Source organism: Armigeres subalbatus, chromosome 3 (assembly GCF_024139115.2).
Source record: "Armigeres subalbatus isolate Guangzhou_Male chromosome 3, GZ_Asu_2, whole genome shotgun sequence".
NCBI lineage: Eukaryota > Metazoa > Arthropoda > Insecta > Diptera > Culicidae > Armigeres > Armigeres subalbatus.
Window position 1 is genome coordinate 274,820,096 of NC_085141.1, and position 12,427 is coordinate 274,832,522.

Consider the following 12,427-nt stretch of genomic DNA (forward strand, 5'->3'; position numbering starts at 1 on the left):
CGACCAACAATCAACCAACCAACTAATCAAGCAATCAACTAATCAACCAACCAATCAAGCAATCAATCAACTGAATAATTAACTAATCAACCATTCCAGCAAGCTACCAATCAACCAAACAATCAGCCATACGAGCAACCAACAAAACAACTAATCAACTAACCAGCCGACCAACCAATCAATCAACCAGTCAAACAACCAATCAACCAAATAACCAACCAATCAAGCAACCAACCAACTGTGAAGCAACCAACCATTCAACAGTTCTACCAACTAACAAATCAAGCAGCAACCAACCAATTAATCATTCTACCCACCAACAATCAACCAACCAACCAATCAAGCAATTGTAGCAATCAACTAAATAACCAATCAATCAACCAACAAACAATGAAGCAACCAACAAACAATGAGCAAACAACCAACCAACTAGGTATTAAACTGATCCAAAATTATTTATCAGATCGCTCACTGCAGGTAAACTATTCGAATTCTAAATATTTAGGACTTCTGCTAGATCTTAAATTAACTTTATTTTTTTTAAATCACATTGAAGGCCTTCAAGCCAAATGTAACAAATATATTAAGTGATCCACTTATAAACAGAAAGTCAAAACTTTGTCTTAAGAACAAACTTTTGATTTACAAACAAATTTTTAGACCAGCCATGTTGTATGCTGTGCCAATATGGACTAGTTTCTGCAATACCAGAAAGAAGGCACTTCAGAGGATTGTTCCTCCTCGGACCACCACGATTGCCAGATGGTCTTCCTTCAGTCCCTCCTCGGTGAGGTTGTGACATGTTCGTTTCAACAATTCTGTCGAAAAATCGCATGGCGGAATGAGTAGAGCACATCGGTTGCTTCCGTTTCTTTATTGAGTAAGGATATAACGCCGACCGCTTCTTTCTGCTTCAGGTAGGACACGAGATTACGCAGTGGACGCGTCTGAACGCTGGCATCATCCGACGATGCTACCGATGACGTCGATCCCAGCAGGCCGAGGAAGATTGCGTGCGACGATGACGTCGATATGCACTTCTGCAGATCTTCCAACTTGGGTTGATCGAGGCGTAGTCGCTGAGTAATACGAAGGTGGTGTTTACCTTCCTCGTCCTTCATCAGGCTGTCCACTATTTCGTGGTCTCCGTCCGTTAGGTGCAACTTGGCGGGGAATAGTGTTCAAAATCAGCGCCCTTACCAGACTGTGGTAGATTTCCGTGCCACTTCTGGTAACGTTCTTGCATTCGATAACATGCCATTCATACAAGAAGACGAATCAGAATCAGCCGGACTGCGTCGCCTCGGTGAACGGGAGCTAGATCTATCGATTCCTGGTTCACGAACGACGGCGTGAATCATATTTGCCATCGACTCCTGATCGACGCCATTCATCATTGTCCCCGTGGTGCGGTGGGCCATCACGATAAAAACCGCCACGGAAACCACCACGTCCGCGGAATCCTCCACGGCCGCGGAACGGTCTTCCACTTCCACCATAGCCGTACGATGAATTTTCCTCGTATGATGCACCGCCTTCCGGATATTCGTAGTCGGGGCCGCGACGATACTCACCACCTTCCTCAAAACCTCCACTGCTCTTTGAGAACGAAGGTGTTGTTCCGTTATCAGCAAAATCGATACGAAGGATACGAAACGGAACACAACAGTGGCGGGAATGAATTCCAGCAGGCGCGTGGTGAATTCATCACAGGCGAAATTTGAAGCTGCCGGTACGAGAACGTTGGCCTTCGGTTGTAGTTTTCAAATTTGTAAAACTACCTCTACGATAGTTGAAGTTTTTCCAGTACCGGGTGGTCCAAATAATATGTACGGAGCAGGGAACGAAGTCCGATTCACGATATTTCGCACAGCAGACAGCTGCTCGTGATTTGTTGCGACATATTTGTTGAACCATTGAAAACTGTAAAACGCACTGTATTGCATCATTTGAGTTCGAACATTTTGTAACACAACTCACCTCTCGTATATGATCTTCTTTTCCATCGGTGGCTTAGGGAACAATGTTTTTTCAAAGTCAATTTCCTTCACCAAAGATAGGACATAGTATTCCAGCTGAAATAAGAGCCGACTGCATTCAAACACAATCGTGTAGGTTGGAGACGGTTCAAGAATGGTGTTTACATTAATCAACATGTAATCTGGATTGATCTCATGGATAGTTTCTAGAAAGCTACGGGGTTCGAACTCGCTGGGAATGATCATCCTTACCGTGCAGTCATCATTCAAAAGGGTGGGTGCCGTTTGAAATTGATCGATCTACAAATCGAATATAAAAGCATATAAAAATAAAATAAAATTGGATTGTAAAAATAATACGCTTGTTTTTACATACCGACAAACGATAATCTTCTTCTTATTGGCATTACATCCCCACACTAGGACAGAGCCGCCTCGCAGCTTAGTGTTCATTAAGCACTTCCACAGTTATTAACTGCGAGGTTTCTTAGCCAGGTTACCATTTTTGCATTCGTATATCATGAGGCTAACACGATGATACTTTTATGCCCAGGGAAGTCGAGACAATTTCCAATCCGAAAATTGCCTAGACCGGCACCGGGAATCGAACCCAGCCACCCTCAGCATGGTCTTGCTTTGTGACCGCGCGTCTTACCGCACGGCTAAGGAGGGCCCCGACAAACGATAATACTTCTCTGAAATACCGGGCACTAGTCTAGCTTCATCGATTTTGTACTTAGTATATTCCATTTGAATATCAAAGTCCTCTATCTGGTTCAGTACATTTAAATATTCAATATAGTTCCCCTTATTCAAGGCCTCTTCCTTGAATTTAGCCAACTGATCCAGCAGTTGCTTCGCGCCATCAAATTTAGATTTCGTTGAAAAGTCGTGCTTATACAAATGTTTGATCAACATCGGTACCGGATACTGATTCAACGGCGGAGAATGAATCGTTGGTTTCTTCAAAATTAGCTGCTCTTTCACGAAATGACTCAACACGGTCACTTGCAGGTGGTAAAGTTCCAATATTTCTGTCTTTGAGTCCGCCAGTCCAACCAATATCAGTCCGTAGCTTCTATCCAGCTCCGAAAGCAGGCAACTGTCGAAGCAAAACTTTGAAACCGTACCCCAAGGAAGGCGCATCTCGCTTTCAATCAGCATCTTCATGTGACCGTCTGCCAGGTGGATGTAGGCCCTGCTGAGTCGCAACACCGAATGGGGTGACACGTTCCGCACGTACACCAACGTTCTGGCGTAATCGGGACGGTAGTCCAAACGCACGGCGAAACTCGGTTCCTCCAGAATGTAGTCATCAACCTGACGAATGAAACCAAATATGCGCCCGTGTTTCGTCATGTGTTTGGCGAAACGGTCGTCATCTTTGCACTGTAACCAGACTTGGTAGAGCTTCCAAAGCTAGATCCAGGGCTCTCTCATACCCTTCGGTAATATCATCACTCCCAATCGAAGCAGCTCTTAAGCGGCCTCCAGCAACGCCCCGCAAAACACCACCACGAAGATGGAAAACATCTCCCATTTGGGCTTCCTGCATCTGGCTGACCTGGATCATCAGTTTGGCTGCCGGATGTTCGACATCCCTGATGGTGCCCGCATAGGAAGTGACGAACTGCTTCTCGATGTGATTGATGATCATTTTGTTCATTCCGAGCGCAACTTACAGGCGTATATGTTCCGGTATACTGCTCCTCTCGGCCTGAATAAGCCTACGGGAAAAAACACTCACGTGAGTCATCGCCATCCGTCCGGAAAAAATAACCAATTCGGACTCGAATCCACCTTCGGATCCAGCAATTTATACTTACACGAGCGCCTTCCTTTAACATGGAAGCAAATCCAAGTGCTTTCGGGACGTGAAGGGCCATTTTCTAATCATGAGCTCCTGCTCAGCTTGCTTTGGGATTCGTCAAAAATTAGTTGCTTGCGCTTCATTGCTAGTGTGGAGGCTTGCATTGTCGGGGTTTGCACGCCTCGCTCGCTGTTTCCCATCTAATTTTGGTTGCTCTTTACATCAACTTTGACGACGCCGATCCTTTTGATAGACTGGAAAACTCAGGTCATCTTCCTATCCGAGTTCCAGCGGAACCAGATTCACCAGCGGTGGCATTCTTGTTCCGAGTAATCGCACTTAACTCACCCGCCGCTACACGCTTTCTCGTGTTGAAATACGCAGCAACTGTCTACTGAGAAATGTTTGCTATTTAAAATCTAAACATTTAAAAACTAAAACTGCCACACAATTTGAAGGCAAAAGAAATTGATGGAATATGTTGATGGACAGAAAACAGAAAAAAACGTAAATAAAACGTATTTTGGATTGAGGTTAAGATTCTGTCAATACTGACAGCAAAAAAGTCTACACTTACCAAAACACTTTCAAATAAATTTACCGAAAAGTGAGTAAAATACACTAGCGCCTCTGGCGGTGCTGGTCTCGTGAGCTCATCTGGGGTTGCATGAATTTTTAATCGGTTCTTCGGGACAATCACGTCCCGGTTATTAGTTCCTGGTTAAAGAATACTACTATTCCTGCTACGATTGCCATGAGATTTAGGTTTTTTCAGTTCATTATAGAATAATTGAGCACAAAACAAGTGTTAATATCCAGCTTTCCACGCTCGGTAATGGCGGCTTGTCGGTGTGTAAAAATAAAAGATATTTTAGTTACTAGATAAAGATTGTCGCTGTCGTCGCTGTCCGGAACATCTTTTGCTGGCGAGGATAGGGGAGCTAAATGTCAAAGAAGGAAAATCCATACGATTTGACAGGTATGTACCACACATGTTTCGGACAGCAGAACAAACAGCAGAACCGAAGCGACAATCTTTATCTACACTGTTGCTTTCAATTACCGAAGTCGGTAAATTTTTACTGAGTTTTTGAACAGCTGACTAAAGTCGGTAGTTTTCCGTTACTGAAAAACTCGGCAACTCGAAATGATTATAAAGTGTCAAAAAGTGCCGATCAATTCAGTAATTGTTTTACTGATTATTTCGGTAAACTTTTTGTTTACTTTTTGATTGCTGAGTTTTTCAGTAAAAATTAGGGTACAAAAATAGGAAACTAAAATATTATTTTTTTTAAATCCAAACTTCTTCTCGAATTTCTTATAGAAAGAGATGAGAAAACAATAAAATCATGTCCCTATCACTTAACGTTGCCGTCGTTAAGTTAATGATGTATAGTGTTCACGTGAAATTATGGTTGTTATTGGCCCCAATCAGTAGCCCCGGGTTATGGCTCAACTCCCCACAACAAAACTCCTTGATGTTTTTTGACGTAAACTACGTCTAAGGGGAAGACTCGGATACAGGGTGTAAAATGAAAATTTCAAAATTAGGAAGCGTCACGAAATCATGTAAGATTTGTAACATTAATAGGTCTTTTATCTTTCGATGGATTTCAAAGATTTATATATCAATAGATTCACAAACTCTCCACCAATTTGCCAATAGTATTTAAACTATTGATTAACAACGCTAAACTATTGAAAATTTTAGTTCTTTCATGCATCATGCAACCCCTATACAGCGCGTTCCAATCCTTGGTAATTGCCTACTTTTAAGCGGGAAACGCAATGGAGTGCGGCAACGGAACGGCAACGGAAGGCTGCGGCAGCTGTCAATTTTAAATACACGGCAGTATATGGGACAACACGCAATGGTGCGGAACGGCAAATGCGGAATGTACTAAAACCGCATTTTTTTTGAAAATTTTCAAAAAATGCGGCAGCGGCAATGCGGAAAGGTTTGGTATACATACAATTTGAAGTGAAAGATTTTGAAAAGGGAATACCTGAGTACCTATTAAACATATTTATCACATTACAGAACAGAAAAATAGAAGGTTTTTGAATAAAAGGGAGAAAAAAGCATGATATTTTTGAAAATAAACATAACTGAACGACGGAACAAATGTAGTATACAAAATACTAGCAAAGCAAAAGTTTATAGGTATGATGGCCAACATACCGATGTAAGATGGGTGCTATATTTAAAAAAAACTAATATGGCTAAAAGGCCTATATAAAATCCGTAAGAATATTTGAATTAAACTCCTAAGTAAATATATACATTGCGCCATATGGAGTCTTTTTCATGTGAACGGAAATTTATGTGAAGTAAATTGTGAAATTAGCTCTTCTTAAAAGCGAATAGCACGAATAATTTATTTAATTTTAATTAATTTAATTTAAAACCTAAAACTAAACACTTTATATTTACAATAATACAATCGATGAAAAGAACGTTGTCAAAAATAATCTGTCCTTTTGAAAATGTAAATAATCCCTTTTAATCAAAAAACCCTTTTGAAAAGTTAATCAAGAAATGCAAATCATCAGAAAAGTCAGAAAACGAAAAAACTAAAAAAGTGCAGTTGTCAACAAGTCAAAATTCAAACGAAAAAAATGGAGAATTCAAGTGGTTCGGAAAGTGATGGGTATAACAACGAATCAAATGTAAATTACGTGATAATTAACACGATAAAAAAGTTCCCGGTACTTTATGCGAAAGGCAGCAAACTTTACCGCAATGTTCAAGAAAAACAGCGCGCTTGGTCCTCAGTTGCCAAGAAGTTGGAGATGCCGGGTATGGTTTTAAACGAATTTCAACATATCCTATGTTATGTATGTTATTTATTTATTACAGAAAAAAACGTCAAAACCAAATGGCGAAACCTACGTGACAGGTACGTAAAAGAATTGAGAAAAGTTAAACAAACTGGTACATCTGGTGCTGGTACGGAAGACGTGTACAAATCGAAATGGTTTTTATTTGAAGAACTGGAATTCCTCGCAGCTCATAGCGAAAACCGACCGTGAGTATTTCATTTTAAATAGAATACTAAATCTAATACCAATACGCAGTGATTCAAATTGTTGAAGATAAGTCTGAATCATGCGTTTTCCCAGCAGCTGCTTTAGATTCATTTTTTAAAACAGTTTTGATTCAAAAGCTTAAAACTGTTATACCGCTCAGTTCTATTTTCTGCAGATTTGAAATACGAATTAATCACGAGAATTGTTTTAATGAATGAATGTCTCATTCTATGTACGGAACAATCCACTTTGCGTTTACGGCGCCTTCCTTAGCAGCAATATAATTATTTCAATTAGTGGTAAAAAATTCAAATATGAATAGAACACTGCTGGGGAAACCAATGAGTTTGTTTTACATTGCCTCAGCTTCGTACTAAGAGAGTGTTAAAAAATTTGCAACGAATCTGAATCACTACTGGTTCCACTCTGAGCTTATTCAGACTACAAGCGTTATCCCTGGATAAAGAGCACCTTAATGCTTTATCCAGCTCCGATGTTTGTTGGGATGATGTCACGAAATATATATATATATATTAGATTTCTTATATTTGATATGCTACCCGCAACAATTGATTCACGCTTATGATTACATATACTAAATATAAACTGTAATCATTAATCATTTACCTTAGATACTACAACCAGTTACAAAACTATTAATAAGGCCACTTTTTTATGTTATCAAACAATAAAGCTTGTAATCTGAACAAATATTAAATACTTCGGGCTTTAGTAATTTAATACCTTAAGATTACAATGCGTATAATTCTATCTTTGTTTTTTATATATATTTACATCAGCACCACTGGCAACTATGAACCGACCTCGCTACCCGCTGATGAGCTTTCTCAAGCATCTCAAGTATATACAGTGGAGGAATACACTCAAGAGGCAAGTCAGGACGAAAACGTACTTGATGATCTGGATATGAACGACAGTGGAAGAACCGAGGGAAGAACTCCCATAGTTCATAGATCGGGCGAAAAATCTTCAAAGAAACGGAAAACCGCAGACCTCATCGATGACAAAATTGATCAGATCTTAACAAAAGCAGAAGCAGCTTTGTCAGGAAACACTTCTCGGTATGCTACATTCTGTTCTTATTTAACAGAACGTATGGAAATGCTACCTATATCGGTGGCTCGTGATTTGGAAATTGAATTTACTTGTCGTGTAAATTCTCTCTTAAGTTTGTACGAAGAGTAAACTTGAATGCTGAATACTCAGAATGACCACTGTGGATTCCAAGAAGATTCGATTAGTGAGAAAATCTTGCACATCGGTCATCTTCAACAATTAAAGCGCTACAAAAGAACAACTCATTTTATGTGTAAATTTTAATAATAATGTTTGTTTTATATTTGCCCAGAGTTCTTTTGGACTAACGATAATAATTATTAGAAAAATAGTCATGTACACAGTAGTTGGACTGGGAACAGAAAAGGTAAGAATAAAAATATTGAAACATTCAATTCAAAAATGATATTCCGAAACCGAAAGAAAAAAAAGAATATGCTACTTTTCGACTATAATACAAGATGCAAATCGAAAAGAAGTGATTTACAGTTTTCAGTGTCTTGTATATAAGTAGGGAAGGATGGGGCAAAATGGACCACCTAAGGAAAATTTATCTTGCAGTCAATACATTTTAATATAAAATTTTACCATGGATATATAAAAATAGCTCATAAACTGTATGTTAAGGGTGTTAGTTAATAATGTTTTTCAGTTAATCAAAAAATGCCGCGGTAAGATGGGTCAAACAACGGCGCAATATGGGACATCTTTGGATTCTGCAACTAATGCTGTATTTATTCGCAAGATTGAATTATACATAGATCAATAAGTTTATTACCAATAATATTATTGAATAAAACAAGGTATTTGGGACTTTCGTTGAATAAATAGCATCACATTTTAAAAATCTATTTTTCTATGAAAAGCAACAGTTTGGATATCATATTCTTGAAAACAAACAAATTTTTATTTATCAGATCAATACTATTATGCTCGCATCTAGCCTAAAAATGATTAAATCTGGAACGAAAACTATTTATTCAATACAAATGATACCATTTCATTCATCTTGCCCCACCTAACCCTATGTTCAAACACAATGCAGAAATAATTCTTATTCTTAGTTTATCTTAGTTTGACCTTTTGTATACTTAGGGGTCCTGCGCACCTAGAACGAATTTTCATCCTAACCGATTTCATATCGCATTAAATAACCTTTTGTCAGATTGGATTCTGGTCTACTACGCCGCCATGAGCCTCTATAATAGCCTATTCAGATTATGCCATTTATTATATGTTACATAGTGACTTGATGTCAATACTCATACATTCAATTTTCTTTTTGCACTTTAACACGTTTTAAAGCTTGCAATCTGAATAGGCTATAAGTCTGCCATTACTACGAAGTCCTGCGGATTCCGATGTAACGATCTAATGTTTCCCTCTATTAGCACTTCCTTTTCATGTAATAACTTATCCGGTCTTACTTTCGTTCCAGAAATTCAATATTCACTTATGGCAGCGGTTCTCAACCTTTTTCCTGAGTGGTACACATTCAGCCCTTTGCATAGTATTAGGTATCCCCTAAATTTTTTTATGAACTTGGAAGTTCACATGTGAAAAAGGTAAACACATTTCTCTTGGCACACAAAACAGCTTTCAAAAATAAATCGAGAATTTATATACTTCGATAAATCATTTTAAAAAAACCCGAAGCCTGTAGCCTTTTAATGCAACACCATGGTGGTGGCCGGGTTAGATTCTTGATTCGAATTCATAATTTGTCAACTATGATATCATGGCCAGGGTATAGCTCAGCATTATATATCCAGTTGTGAGTATTCCATCTCGAATTATATTTAACAGGCATTGCATACCTCAGCAGCATATATCAACACAAAATTCTTTAAATGAATGTAAATTGGTGGTAAACGCCTTCTCCAGGAATTTAAGGAAGTTCGTCCAGGAACTGCTTTGAAAATTATTCCGAGAATTTCTCCGCAAGTTTCTCCAGGAATTCCTATGGAAGTTCCTCTAGAAATTCCTACGGGAGGACCAAAGATTCCATCGAAAGGACATCCTGGAATAACAATGGAATCTTCTCCAGGAATTCGTTCGGAAGCTGCTCCAAAAAATCCTTTGAATGTTCAGGGTTGTTACGACTACGCGGATTTCGCGATTTTCGCGGATTTCGCGGTTTTCGCGGATTTGGCGCGGATTTACATAACGATTTTAGGGTTTCGCGCGGATTTGGCGCGGATTTAGATTTAGGTGGAAATTTCTAAGAAAAAAATCTAAGGAAGTTTATTTGAAAATTAGTTTCATGTCTTTATTTTCAAATGTTGTTGAGAACAAATTAACGTTTCAAGGTTATTAACATTATTTTTCGGATATGTCTTAGTCCTTATTTAATGGCATGCATTACACTCTCAAGCATTATTTAAACAAATGTTATGATGAGAGATACGCCATTTGTTGTCATTTTTAATCCATTCTAAAACACGATGCACACAAAGCATGTCTATCGAAGGACGTGAACACCCATTTTCGTCTTGTAAATTTCTTCGTAATTCCAAGATATTTGTCAGTTTCTGATAGGCATATCATTCTTCAAAAGTCGTCAGGAATTCTTTCATAATATTGGAACATTTTATATTTCCTTTATAACATTTATCTAGTACGAATAAAGGTTTATACAACAATTGAAAACATAAAAATGTTCTGTAATTTAATGCAGATGCCTCATTTTAATAAGTTCTTCCGAAGAAGGTTTAAAAAAAATAGAAGATGATTTTCAAAAGTTATTTCTGGGCTCTGGCGGGTTTTTTAACTCCGATGGTATTTTACAGGATTACCAACAGAAAACGAAGAAACTTCCTAAAGTAATTTCCACAAGGACCCTATGATGATCCTTGTATAAATTCCTTGCAAATACATTTCCACAGCGTAAAGAGGGTTTTGCAGCATTAAAAACCCGAAAAAATATTAAGACATTTTTGGAGGAATTCCCTGGAGGGGTGACCGTAGGAATGACTATAGAAATTTGAAAAGAATGCCGCCTTGAATTTACAAAAGAGTTATAGCGATGATCACAAAAATTTCTTTGATAAGTGCTCAAAAACAGAACCAGGTGTTTTTCCGCAGGAAGTCACCAATCAATTTCTGCAAGAATTTCTAAAGCGATTTCCGTAGGAATTCATGAAGGGATTTCTGCAAGTAAGCTCTGAAGATTTTCCGCAGATTATTTACTTACGACAAAATTCCCAAATGAATTACAAAATAATTTCCCAGGGGAATTTTTGTAAGAATACTCGGAGGAATTCCACAGATGTTCTCGGAAGATTTTCCACAGACGATTTGGAGCAACTTATGCACTTCAGCAGATCCAAGGCCAGTTGGATTTCTGCAAACATTTCCATGGAAATTTCCGGAGGATGACCCGCAGAAATTTCTGGGATGAATGTGCACGAAAGATGAATTTCTACAGGAGTTATCGGAGTTTTTAAATGAAATTCCAGTAAGAAATTTCTGCATGAACTTTTAGAAAAGCTTGTTACAAGAATCGAAGGAGAAATAACGGACTAATTTCTGTTGGAGTTTAGGGCAAATTATTCTGCCGTATTTCCAAAGAAATTTCTTCTGAAATTTCTAAAAATATTTCTCTTGAATTTTGAAGAAATTTACGCTTGATTCTGACTTGAGCTTGAGAAACTATGTTAGATTTTGTAGTTTTTGTTTCTTAATATGAGTTCAAATATTTGTTTTACAGAAGTTTTGTTCAAAAAACGGAGCATCATTGTCTTATCCCTAATATCTAAACAGTAGTAATCAAAAACTACAACAAAGCTTAAAAAAAATACGGTTTTGGCAAATTTTTGAATATTCGCCACGTTTATCTTTAATCAATTATGATCAAATCTGGCCTTAACATTCATTTGTAATCAACGTACCTTGTGCCGAATTTTATAAAGATCCATCAACAAAAAAACCCTGATAGTAACGGAACAAAACATGCCAAAGCCATCATCTAATCCAAAAAGCGGGACAAATAGTTTTGACTGTTTAGTTCTTGTTCCCTCAGATTCAGTACTTCTAGTGGCGAATAAGGCCATTTAGAAGTGATGTAATACTTACTGCGGTTTTATTAGTCCTATTAGCATTTTGATACAAACATTTGTTGCAGTTTAAAATCATATTTGAAATCAGTAAAAAAAGAACTTGAAGAGAAGATGCTCAATAAATTGTTATACAAAAATTGACATTTAACGTGTATTTGCTTAGAATTTAGATCTGGATCCCGCTGATTTGGCGCGGAATGGATTTCATGTCGCGCGGAAATGGCGCGGATTTGATTTTAGTCGGCGCGGATTTGGCGCGGAAAATATTTCAGGATCTCCGTAACAACCCTGAATGTTCCTCCAGAAATTTTTTCGGAAGTTACTCCAGAAATTCTTCGGAAATTCCTCCAGGAATTCATTTGGAAGTTACTTCTGAAGTTCATCCAGCAGTTCTTTGGGAACTTGCTCCAGGAATTCACTAGAAAGTTCATCCAGAAACTACTAGGAAGTTCCTCCAGGAACTACTTCGGAAG

General features: G+C 38.1%; 1 protein-coding gene and 1 long non-coding RNA gene across 2 annotated transcripts; one reads left to right on the forward strand and one right to left on the reverse strand.

The window, feature by feature from the left end:
* Positions 1-2,420: 2,420 nt before the first annotated feature.
* On the reverse strand, positions 2,421-4,266 carry LOC134219881 (uncharacterized). The gene is made up of 3 exons (XR_009981695.1): positions 4,138-4,266; positions 3,806-4,043; positions 2,421-3,706 (listed from the first exon to the last, which is right to left on the reverse strand). It is a non-coding gene; the product is annotated as an uncharacterized LOC134219881 (long non-coding RNA).
* Positions 4,267-5,643: 1,377 nt separating this feature from the next.
* On the forward strand, positions 5,644-8,248 carry LOC134219882 (uncharacterized). Its single transcript, XM_062698771.1, has 4 exons — positions 5,644-5,747; positions 6,343-6,589; positions 6,650-6,818; positions 7,620-8,248. Exons 1-4 carry the CDS (start codon positions 5,724-5,726, stop codon positions 8,023-8,025), a joined length of 846 nt encoding a protein of 281 aa, XP_062554755.1. The 5' UTR covers positions 5,644-5,723; the 3' UTR covers positions 8,026-8,248.
* Positions 8,249-12,427: the final 4,179 nt, after the last annotated feature.

Excerpts from the sequence above, each read along its gene's own strand:
- LOC134219882 (XM_062698771.1), top strand. The coding sequence starts at position 5,724 with ATGCGGCAGCGGCAATGCGGAAAG. Across the intron at positions 5,748-6,342 it reads GGCAGCGGCAATGCGGAAAG|AAAAGTCAGAAAACGAAAAA; the intron begins GTTTGGTATACA and ends GCAAATCATCAG. Across the intron at positions 6,819-7,619 it reads GCTCATAGCGAAAACCGACC|CACCACTGGCAACTATGAAC; the intron begins GTGAGTATTTCA and ends TATTTACATCAG.